The 11,747-nt window shown below is 38.6% G+C and overlaps 1 protein-coding gene across 1 annotated transcript; it reads right to left on the bottom strand.

Annotated features, from left to right (window-relative positions):
• Positions 1–308: 308 nt before the first annotated feature.
• Positions 309–11,379, bottom strand: LOC127105675 (ubiquitin carboxyl-terminal hydrolase 27). The gene is made up of 8 exons (XM_051042875.1): positions 10,828–11,379; positions 9,496–9,596; positions 9,185–9,415; positions 2,734–2,802; positions 2,494–2,622; positions 2,068–2,355; positions 975–1,301; positions 309–812 (listed from the first exon to the last, which is right to left on the bottom strand). The coding sequence occupies exons 1-8, from the start codon at positions 11,189–11,191 to the stop codon at positions 543–545; spliced, it is 1,779 nt and encodes a 592-aa protein (XP_050898832.1). The 5' UTR covers positions 11,192–11,379; the 3' UTR covers positions 309–542.
• Between the last annotated feature and the right edge of the window lie 368 nt (positions 11,380–11,747).

Below are 11,747 nucleotides of genomic sequence, written 5' to 3'. Positions count from 1 at the left end.
ATCATATGCTACCATGTTCCACATGACAGCATATCATTTGTTTAGTTAATCTGATGGTGAAGAGTGAAGGTAAGTCACTCTAACGTTCCTGCACGAACGTTAAAGGATCAGATTCTGTTTAAATGGCAACTTGTGAGGGTTGGAATCTGACATACCTGTTTGCATGCAAAATCTATTTTATTTTCAATTTAAATAGATTTGTACACAATTATCCTTAACTTTTTTTATCTTTCCTAAATTTCTTGTGATTTATAATGCAATTTAACACATGACTTTTGAGTTTACAAGTATTAGCTGGGCTATCATGGTTTCAGGATCACATCTTTATTGTAATTACCCTCTTCAAAAGCTCGGGTTTAACTTTTTCTTTTCTTTTTAAGGTATTGAGGTATTGAGTCATGCCTATGTTTGGAAATTTGAACAACTTCATTACATGTACACCACCACCCTTCGTCATGTTAAACGCCACACTATAGACTCCTCTAACTAAGAACAATTTCCTTAACACAAAACTTCCCTAAGCAAGACAGAAGAATTAATTTTCAGTTATTTGGAATTCTCTCATAGAAAAGCAAGCTAGCTTCAGCAGAAAGAACATCATCCACTGAAACAGCATCCACATGAGAATCTGAAACACGAAACCAGTGCATTGAATTTTGATTGAAGCAATCGCCAAAGACGTCTGAGAACTCGGATCTCACACATCTGTAAACACTGTAATGCCCTCCTCCAGTTCTTCCAAAGTGTTCCACAACAGAAACAAGTTGATACAAACATGTGTCTTGAGAAACTGAATTACGAGAAACTTCGACCTGCATAAAAAGCACAAAATGTGAGAACTTAAAAAGAACATCACCGAGCATGTCAATGTCATTGCCATGTCACTCACTTTAGAGATTGACAGACAGATACACAAAGCTTCTTTAAAGATTCAATGTAAAATGAATGAATCAATGCAGAAAATATGGACCAACCGTGTCAATGGATTGCAACTGTGTGTTTGAGTGAATGCTTTCTGAAGAGCCAGAACACAGAAGTTCATCAAGTTCTCGTCTACTAGTTGCAGAGATAACTACATCATCAATAAGAGTATCTGCATCGATCTGCTCTTTTGCTTCTCCATAAATGCCACTGGATTCAATCATTCTTATCTTAGAATGCAGATTGCTATGGTTTGGCAAAGAATTTTTTTTGTTATGCTGCATATTTAATGGCGGACTTTGTACATCTTCCTGCATATTTACTCCTAGTCTAGTTGTCATGAATGACACATCCAAATTCAATGGAAAAGAAATATGGCCCTGAAACACCATCATCATGGCAACAAAAAAAGAATCAGTGAAATTCAATGAAAATTAATATATTGCTCGGTTATTAAAAAAATTCTAAAAACTCAGGCAAGTCTAAAATAATAGTCAAGTATATGTCCACATATCCATTTATAAGTGCAATCAAATACACTTTATGCCTGGTAAACTTTTATTTATTTTTGTGTGATCAGGAGGATTAACAAAAATGAAGCCGTAAAGGACTGGACGATTTAATACATCAGAGCAATGAAGCTCGGATAGGACTGGAGGATTTAATACATCAGAGCAATGAAGCTCGGATACTCTAAAATCTCTGCCAAATCGTATCCAACATACACTCCGATATATCGAAGGAGTATCCGAATATTTTTATTTTGAAAAAGAAAATCTGATATGTCCCAGTACGGCAGCGACACGCCGCGATACGCCGTCGGCATGTCTTCGATAAGCCACAGATATGTTCGGTTTATCTCATAAAAGAATAACACGTATAATTTCGCAAGCTTCGTGTTGCAAATCGTCCATGACATATAGCAGCGCTCTTTCTTTTTTTAAAACTCCTTTACCAATTATTAAATTTTGCAAATTCAATTGGTTTTTGTTGGACAATGATTTAACTAATGTATAATTTTAATTTTATGTGTATCTGAAACATATCGTATCATATATTTTTTAATGACTAACATATTGCTTTATCAGATACGTATAACCGTATCAGATACGTATCGTGTCCATGCTACATTGCATTTGAGATTACCCGGAGTTTGAATGACTCTCCAACATCATTCATGTGAGCTCTTTTCAGCTGGATGCATAAAATCTGCCACCAGACAATTAAATGTTTCAGTAGTTTAGAGATTGAACAACAAAAGAACAGATAGATGCCAGATATCAAAATTAGGCATACCCTTGGACACCGAGCAATATTTAGCTGCTTCAAAGCATGTGAAAACCTGTTTGACCACGGTAGATTTTCAAGATTATATGTTTTTTGGCAATCGCAAAATTCTTGGTCAGAACATCTCCTAAGTTTTCCAAGTTCTACCTGAGTAACAATGGCAAAAAACTCACAACTTGACAACATAAAGAACAGTCAATTACTAGAGTCAGCAACCAACATCTATGCACCACTCGGCTATCTTTATTTATAACTAAAAAAATAGAAGAATCACATGAGGATGACCTTGTCTCCTTCCATCAAAGAAAGATACTTGATTGCGGCGTTATGCCAACAGTGGCTGCAGTGGTAGTTTTCGATGTGTTCAGCTACAATGAACTGCTTTAGGCAATCCACCAGTGTACAACCAACTCTCTGCAACCAGTAAAATTTAACAATCAGAGTTACAATAGGCATGTAGTACTTCACCCATCAAAGGAATAACATTGAAACTACAATATAAGTGATATTGATTTTAAAACTTACTACAGTGTAACTATTACTAAGCACGGGCGAAAGAGGCAAACAATCAAAATTTTCAAATTTATTTGAGATCTGCAAAATGAAAAAATATGAAGTCAAGAGAACTTAAATAAATACAAAAGACTGGAAAAGGGAAACACTATCAGAATCACATTAAAAATGAAGAAAGAAGATATTATCATTAAAAACCAGAACAAAAAAAAATTATATAAGTAAAATTGTTCTCAAGAAACTGTGTAATCAGCAGCATATCATGATAAAAGAAAAGCTATTAACATGGATGTCTCAACCTCAAACAGACCACAGACCTGAACCAGCCAAAAAGCACACTATGGGGTCATTAATGACTTGGTTTACATGTTTGGAGTATCTATGTGACATGAATTTAGTCATTTTAGTAACCTACATCAAGGTAGTCAAGCACGAGATTTTAAGTAGGATCGGACGGCATGTGAAAGATCGTAAAACTAGGATCATAGCACGGCACTTAAGATTTTACCGAATGGCAAAATGGTAATTTGACATTGATTGACACATAAAAACATGAAAATTATAATACGTGGAAAAAATAACCTATAAATCACAAAATTCAACCAATTTAATTAATAACTCATAACCATCATTCTAAATTTAACAAGTTCAAAAGACTCTGTTCAAAATAAGTAGCTCAAAAAACATAAATCTAACAAACAAGTCTAATCATCTAAGATATCATGTATTCTCATATCATGATAGTCATATAAAAGGCAACTTCAACACGTAAGACCGTAAGATCGTAAGACCCAGCACTCAATCTTGACCACTGATAGAAGTTCATAATGTAGTTAGAGAAGACAGTTAGAGAATCTGTCATTGTATTTCATGATAATAGTGATACAATGAACGCTATATAGAGAGAGAGTAGGAAAGCTATAACAAACTAACAAACTAAATCCAGCTCAGCACTGAACTAAATACAACTCAGCATTGTTAAGCATAGAAACGAATAAGTCCCTATCTATTCTATATCTATCATTCCCCCTTAGAAGCTAGGGGTGGTCTTGTCAAATCATTCTTGTTGAACACTCTTAGCTTTGCACGCAAGGGAATGAACTTTGCTGCAGATAGGGGTTTAGTCAGTGCATCAGCCCACTGATCATGAGCTGGAACATGAGCCACAACAAGGCTTTGCTGAGAACTTTCCCACGCACAAAAAAGATATCTAGCTCCATATGCTTGGTTTTGTTGTGTATAACAGGATTGTGAGCAAGAGTGATTGTGCTCAAATTGTCACACAAGATTTTAGGCACTTGAAAAGGACAATGTAGTTCCTTAAGTAGTGATTGAACCCAGATCAATTCTGCAACCAGCTGAGCCATATTGCGATACTCTGCTTATGCACTGGATCTGGCCACAAGTTGTTGCTTCTTAGACCACCATGACACCACATTAGGACCAAGAAAAACACATGTCCCTGAACTAGATCTTCTATCACCAGGGTATGATGCACAGTCAGCATCACAGAACCCTAGTAAATGCAGAGGCTACTTAGTGGATGATGGTTGAATAAGGAGGCCATGATGAATGGTGCCACTCAAGTACCTTAAAATTCTCTTGATTGCCTTCCAATGTTCCTCCAAAGGATTTGACAAAAACTGGCAAACCTTATTGACAGAGAAAGAAATTTCAGGCCTAGTTAATGTTGCATACTACAGAGCACCAACAACAGACCTGAACTGAGTAGGGTCAGCAACTGCAATAGAGCCCACTTTTGAGAGTTTACCGCTGGAAATCATAGGAGTGGGCATGCCATTTGCATTTACCATATTCATTTTGGCCAATAAGTCAGTGAGATACTTTGTTTGAGAGAGAAGTAAGGATCCATTAGGCAAGTGGGTAACTTCAATGCCTAGAAAATAATCTAGTTTTTCCAACTACTTGAGAGAGAATTTAGCATTAAGGTGCTTGATCAAAGAGTCTATAAAGGATGCAGAATTTCCTGTGATGATTATATCATTAACATAGACAAGTATCATGATGTGAAGGCTGCCATGATTAAGCAAAAATAAGCTGGGATCACACATGTTGGCCTAAAACCCATGCTGAAGAAGGGCACTCTTAAGTTTGTCAAACCAGGCCCTGGGAGCTTGTTTTAACCCATAGATAGCCTTATTTAGCTTGCATACAAGAGACTTATCAGCTGATTCAAACCCAGGGGGCTGCTGCATGAATACTTCCTCCTCAAGAGTGCCATTGAGAAAGGCATTGTTAACATCAATTTGTTGAATAGTCCAGTTGTTAGTGACTGCAAGAGTTAAAACAATCCTGACTGTAACAGGCTTAACTACAGGTGAAAATGTTTCAGTGAAATCAGATCCAGCCTTTTGATGAAATCCTTTGGCCACAAGTCTGGCCTTGTACTTGTTTATAGAGCCATCGGGATTTTCTTGTCCTGAAAACCCATTTGCAGCCTATGGGCTTTCTGGAATCAGATGATGCCACCAATGTCCAGGTTTGATTTCTCATCAGTGCCTGATACTCTTCTTTCATTGCCTGAAACCAGTGGGGAGCAACCAAGGCTTGGCCAACAGATGTTGGTTCCATATGAGTAAGGTTCAGGGTGGGATTGAGACTAGGTAGAGTAATGCCTCTTTTGGCCCTAGTTTGCATAGGATGAACATTTAGGGGATGGATGAAAGGTTGATTTGTAATTGGAGAAGTAGGGCTAGAACCAGGAGACAGATTTTGGGGTGAAGATGGAGAGATGGTGTTGGCTTCTGCTGGATCAGAAGTAATAAGTGCAGGGGAGGACTGGGAGGATAAATTGGGTGTGTTAGGAGTAGTAGACAGACCAGAAGGCACAAAAGATGGCAAAGAGCCGGGAGGGGACACAGGTTCAGTGTTGGATGGAATGGATTGTTGAGAATTGGCTAAAGAAGAAGATGAGAGACTAACAGTCTATAGAGGGATAGGAATAGAGGAGAGAAATGGCATAGACCAAGAAGATACAGTTGGAAAGGAAGAAGAGGTTGGAGTAGATTGAGAAGTGGTAAGGAACATGGTGGAGTAAGGGAATTTGGACTCATGGGTCAAAAACATCTTTGGAGATGTAAATGTGTCCATTAGATGCAAGACACTTATATCCCTTGTGAGCCGTAGAATATCCAAGAAATATACATTCCTGTGACCTATAGTCCAATTTATGGGAGTTATAAGGCCGAAGAAAAGGATAACAAGAGCATCCAAACACTCTAAGAGTGGAGTAGTCAAGTGGTTTGTTAAGTAATTTGGAGTAAGGAGAGTGATTGTCAAGTGTGAGGCTAGGGAGTCTATTAATAAGGTAAGCAGCTGTGACAAAAGCATGATCCCAGAATTTAAATGGGAGGGTAGACTGAGCAAGTAAGGTTAGGCCAGTTTCAACAATGTGGCGATGTTTGCGTTCAACAATACCATTTTGATGGTGTGTGTGTGGGCATGTAAACCTGTGAATAATATCCAACTCAGTGAGATACTTAGTGAAGGGCCTGAACTCACCTCCCCCATCACTTTAAACACATTTTATTTGACAGTTGAATTGAAGTTCAACCATTTTCTTAAATTGGGTGGATTGAGTTAGGGTGCCAGATTTGAGTCTAAGAGGAAACACCCAAACAAACCTAGAGAAAGCATCTACACAGGTTAGAAAATAAGTGTAGACACCTGAAGATTTCATGGGAGTTGGTCCCCATAGGTCACAAACCACTAGTTCAAAGGGTTGATTGTACACAGTGGTGGATAAGGAAGTTGGCAGCCTATGGGATTTGTCTAAGCAGCAGGCAGTGCACAGTTCAGCAGGAGATTTTGGGGGGATAAGCAGGTGACACAGTTTTAAAATTTCAGTAAGAGCATGGTGATGTGGGTGCCCTAATCTGGTATGCCACAAAACATATTTATTGTTGGCTACTGATGAAGAGTTGTTAATATGCTGAGAAGATAAAACAGTATTATGAGTGGCAGCATTGATATAAGAAGAATTGGGAAAAATGCTCATTGTATTATTATTTAATAAGGCAGAATTACATGAAGGAATACAATTAAACATACACCTGGAAGTATCATCACTATGTGCTAAAGGAGTACAAGGTGAGGTACAAGTTGTACTACAATTACTCATAGAAGAAGATTGAGCTAGACATGTGTTAAGACTGGGAGTAGACTTGAATACTTGAGTGGCAGGATTGGGGAAGTTGTAGAGGCCATCATCTCCCACTAAACCACGAAGAAGAACTTCAGAAGAAGCCTGTGATTTAACAACACAGAATTTAGGGTGAAACTCAAAGAAAACATTGTTATCTTGAGCGAATTTGCTTACACTCATTAGGTTTTTGGTGATGTGAGACACGAGTAAAAGATTTTGAACGATGAGAGACATGTTAGGATGGTTTGGTGAAGGAAAGAACATGGAACCAACAGAGTTAATAGACAAACCTTGGCCGTTTCCCATAAAGACCTGCTCAGATCCAGGCAAAGAAATGGAGTCAGACAAATTTGAGGCATCAAGAGTAACATGGTGAGAAGCACCTGAATCTGGATACTCCCATTGATTGTTGAAGTTAGCTTCAGAACCTGCAAAGAAAGCTTGTGGTGCAGAAGCCCTAGGAGGAGTGGCTCTGGGAGCGCTATAACCAAAGGTTGATACATAGGGCGTGCAGGCATTAGAAAAGGATTATAGGGAGCTCTCTGAGGTGGATACATAGTACCAGTGGAGTTGGAATAACGATGATAGCAGATAGAAGCATTGTGTCCAGATCTGTGACAAATTTGGCATTGCATTTTACCAAAACGACCACCGCCACGACCGTACCGGCCACCTCCACAACCAGAACGACCTCCACGCGCGCTATAACCATGATTCTCAGCATTGGCCGTAACGTGACTCGTACCTTGAGGAAACGCTTCAATGACAGAAGGATCGGTGGTGACCGTCTGCGTGAGATTCACAGTCGCTGGTTCAGTGGTGGCAGCTTTACGATGCTTCTCCAATCGCGATTCATGCGCAAGAAGCGACGACTCCAGCTCATCAAGAGAACCTAGTTCTTCTTTGCTGTTAACAGCTGCAACAATGGAGTCATATTCTTCTGGAAGAGCATCGAGAACGACTTCAATTAGGTTACGAAGAGGAACGGGATCTCCAATCGAAATCAGTGACTCGCTGATTTCACGAACTCGAACCATAAGTTCTGCAATCGTAAGCGCTCCTTTCGTGAGACGACGCAATTCCGATCGTAACTGACGTGCTTTGGTGGAGAGAAGCGTATTAAAATAACGAAGAACTTCCGTCCAGACTTGCCATGAATGCTTGCAATCCACGAGCTTTGGTAGCAGCGAATCGGAGATGGTGGATAGAAGCCACGTGCAGATGAGTGCGTCTTGTTGTTCCCAATCAAGATACGCAGAATTCACACCGTGAAGTGCTGAATCAAAATCGGACGGTGACCTTTGAGGAATCACCGGCACGGTGACAAACCGTTGCAGGCGATGACCACAAACAACGCCGTCGATCTGTTGCTTCCACTGCTTGAAGTTCTTGTCATCAAGCTTTACTGAGATCAAGTGTGAAAGCTTCACTTGCGAAGACAGAAACAGAGGATCCATGGAAGCATTTGACTGGACCGTAAAAGAAAGCTCTAGATACCATGATAGAAGTTCATAATGCAGTTAGAGAATTTGTCATTGTATTTCATGATAATAGTGATACAATGAACACTCTATATAGAGAGAGAGTGGAAAAGCTATAACAAACTGTAACAAACTAACAAACTAAATTCAGCTCAGCACTGAACTAAATACAGCTTAACACTGATAAACATAGAAACTAATAAGTCCCTATCTATTCTATATCTATCAACCACAAAGTGCGAAAAAAGTTTTTTCTCAAATCGTAGCACTAAAAGGCAACTTCAGCACGTAAGATCGTAACATTTTAAGACCCACCACTCGATCTTGACTACACTGATACATGCAACAATAAGTCTTGTCATCGTGTCAACTAATGTTGTGACCTTATGATTTATACTGTTTATCATTACCATCATTAAATCTATCAACAGGTCAATGATCAATACATGTAATAACAAAAGTCAAACATAGAACAAAATCAAATTTGACATTTATAGCCAAATTCCTATACTCGTATTTCTGGCCATTTTTAAATGACCAACATTAATTCTTCCAAGATGTTTTTAGCAAGTGGCTGTAATGTTACCCTACAACAAAACAGGAAGTGAATAAAAACATCAATCTGAACAATAGTCCTCCTGATAGACAGTTATAGAATGACTTCAAACATAATACATGTCAGCAAAAGATGCAGAATTGAGTGTCACAGTTTTTTTATGAAGGCGGTCTAAAATTACAGACAAGAACCAGAGAGTGTACGTGCAATCAACTAACAAGGAAAAGTTTGTAAGATTGCACTGATGAAAGTCTCCTATACCTGGGACGAACAGCTTTGACAAGTTAAGCTGCTACAAAGAACCCCGTCAAAGGGTCCAAGGAAGAGGCGGTGCCATCTCTCTGGCTCACTCTGCCAATCCGTCTGTATTGGAGTAAGAATTCTATTATTAGAAGCAAAAATGTCTGCTAAAGAACTTATCTTTGGAGTATAACAACCTCCAGATTCTTCTCTCAAAGAGCACAGTAGGTGAAGAAACGCCTCAGCAGCATCCTACAAAAACAAACAAACTAAGCACGGAGCAGAAAGAGAATTAAAACAACAAGCTTAATGACAAAGGAACGCAACTCTACCTGCTGGCTTGTCAGATCAAAATCTGGAATGTAGCAGGACATAGCACGCATTAAATTTGTAGGGCTCAATACAACACTTTCTGTACTAACTGAGCTCAGCTCTGCACTCATGGAGAACAGTAAACTATTACAATTTATAAAAGTATATAACAGTGATTCGCCACTGATTGATACAAATATCAAATAGTAAACTATGAGAGTAAAATTAAAGAATCGGATTTCATTGATCTCAATTGAATGAATGTAAAATGTACACAAATCAACCCATACATGCTCTCATTAACAGAAGGAAAGAAGAAAACTGAAAAGCTAAAAAACAACTTCAAACTACTATCTAACCACTAACTGACATAACCAACTTGATGGTTAATAAATGATTTTGACTAATGGTATAGTTGTCATTTTTGAACTTGTTCTGGGCTGCTCACGAGGCCCAAGACAAAAGGATCAGAGGTGAAGCAAAGGAAACGAACGCGAGGAGCAGGTGTTCCTCTATCCTAGACTGAAGTAGACGACCCCGCCCAATGAACCATTGTCAACTGTTCAGATCAATCAGTCGGTTGTTTGCACCACACGCCACACTCCTCGCATACAGTTTTACTCAAAACACGCCACATTTCTCGCAAACAGTTTTCCCACTATATAAGAGAGAAAGCACGATATTCTCAGGTATTCAAATTCATTCTCAATCTCACATTACTTTTTATTCTCTCACTGAAGTAGACAACTCCGCCCAATGAACCATTGTCAACCGTCCAGATCAATCAGTCGGTTGTCTGCACCACACGCCATACTCCTCGCATACAGTTTTAATCACAACACGCTACACTCCTCGCAGACAGTTTTAATAGCTCTCACGTAGACAGTTTTAATCGCTCCCACTATATAAGAGACAAAGCATGACATTCTCAGGTATTCAAATTCATTCGCAATCTCACATTACTTTCTATTCTCTCACTGACTTGGGCGTTAGAGTGTTAACCTTGCGAGTCAGCCCCTCCCCGCTGTACCGGTCCGGAACCTTACTACAATGTTTTATCTCACCGTTCACTGAACAACTCTTGGTTCGACATAACTTATTACTTTTCCATAAGTTGTTATGGAAACAACTTATTACATTTCCATAAGTTGTTTGCAGCTTATCTTCATAAATCATAATCTCTTCAAAAAAAGCATATGAAAACAACTTATAACTTCTATGAAAACAGTTTTAACTCTACTAGCTCCACAAACCACCGGAACATATAAGAATCACAATATTTTTCCAATCCACAATTTGAAAAATAAAATGTAAAGTAGAATAGAATCACAGAAACAGTGAGCTAGTGCTACCTTGTAATAAAGAAGCCAAAGAAAAGACTAGAGACAAGTTTTCATCGAGCTGTTCATCCTTCACATATTCCGCAATAACACCATCAAGAAAACTCTGAAAGCAAACACAACTAGCAAGAGCCTGCAAAACGACGTTGAGGAAACAATTATTCCCGAGGTTTTGCAAGCCGGGAATCAAAAGCTGTTTTTCAGAAGCCTTGTTATATTTAACCAATGATGTAATTGGTTTCGACAATTTGGTATCTTTTAGAACGAATATGATACCGACGGCAGCCATGGTGGCAATGCCGGTAACTGCTGCGCGAATGGTAGGGGATAGTGTCCAGTTAGCGTCGGTTTGACGGAACCCTAGCGTCTTCTTCATAGCGAGGGTTTGTTGAATCGAGGACGCTACTGAGTTTGATTTGAGGAATGAGATTGTGTTTTGTTCGTTTCAGTAGAACTTAGTCAGTTGAGATTTTCAATCACTCCTGCAGTTCTTCTACTGCGAAGCGTTGTCTTTTCTTTTAGTAAAATTGGTCGACCCGATTTGGTTATAAAGTAAAGGCCCAGATAAGTGCAAAGAGCGGCAAAAACTAAAGAATTTATCCAAGTACCATTTCAATTTATTTTAGAATGAAACCAAATCAAATCAATTAGATCAATAATAAATTCATTTCATCTCAAAAATTAGATCAATGACTTTCAAACTATGAGGCATGAATATCAGAAGCACGATAATAATTTGAAAAAATTAAAAAAATCAAACATAATTAGTAGTATCGATGTCAGTTTCGAATACCAACACTGACACTGATACACCTTTTTTCAATGATGTCAATGTTACCGGGCTCTCAAATCATTACTGGCTTAGAAAGAGAATGGGATATCAAGTCATTATGAGAAAATACATGAATATGTCGCAGACTTATCAAAATATC

The sequence above is a fragment of the Lathyrus oleraceus genome, chromosome 7 (genome assembly GCF_024323335.1).
Source record: "Lathyrus oleraceus cultivar Zhongwan6 chromosome 7, CAAS_Psat_ZW6_1.0, whole genome shotgun sequence".
NCBI classification, from domain to species: Eukaryota; Viridiplantae; Streptophyta; class Magnoliopsida; order Fabales; family Fabaceae; genus Lathyrus; species Lathyrus oleraceus.
This window is presented reverse-complemented; position numbering and strand designations above follow the sequence as displayed.

What these genes read in the sequence shown, in the direction of transcription:
- LOC127105675 (XM_051042875.1), bottom strand. Translation starts at nt 11,191, where the DNA reads ATGAAGAAGACGCTAGGGTTCCGTCAAACCGACGCTAACTGGACACTA. An exon ending in TTGATCTGACAAGCCAGCAG is followed by an intron (nt 9,416 to 9,495) that starts GTAGAGTTGCGT and finishes TTGTTTTTGTAG; the next exon opens with GATGCTGCTGAGGCGTTTCT. An exon ending in GAGAGTCATTCAAACTCCGG is followed by an intron (nt 1,302 to 2,067) that starts GTAATCTCAAAT and finishes ATGGTGTTTCAG; the next exon opens with GGCCATATTTCTTTTCCATT.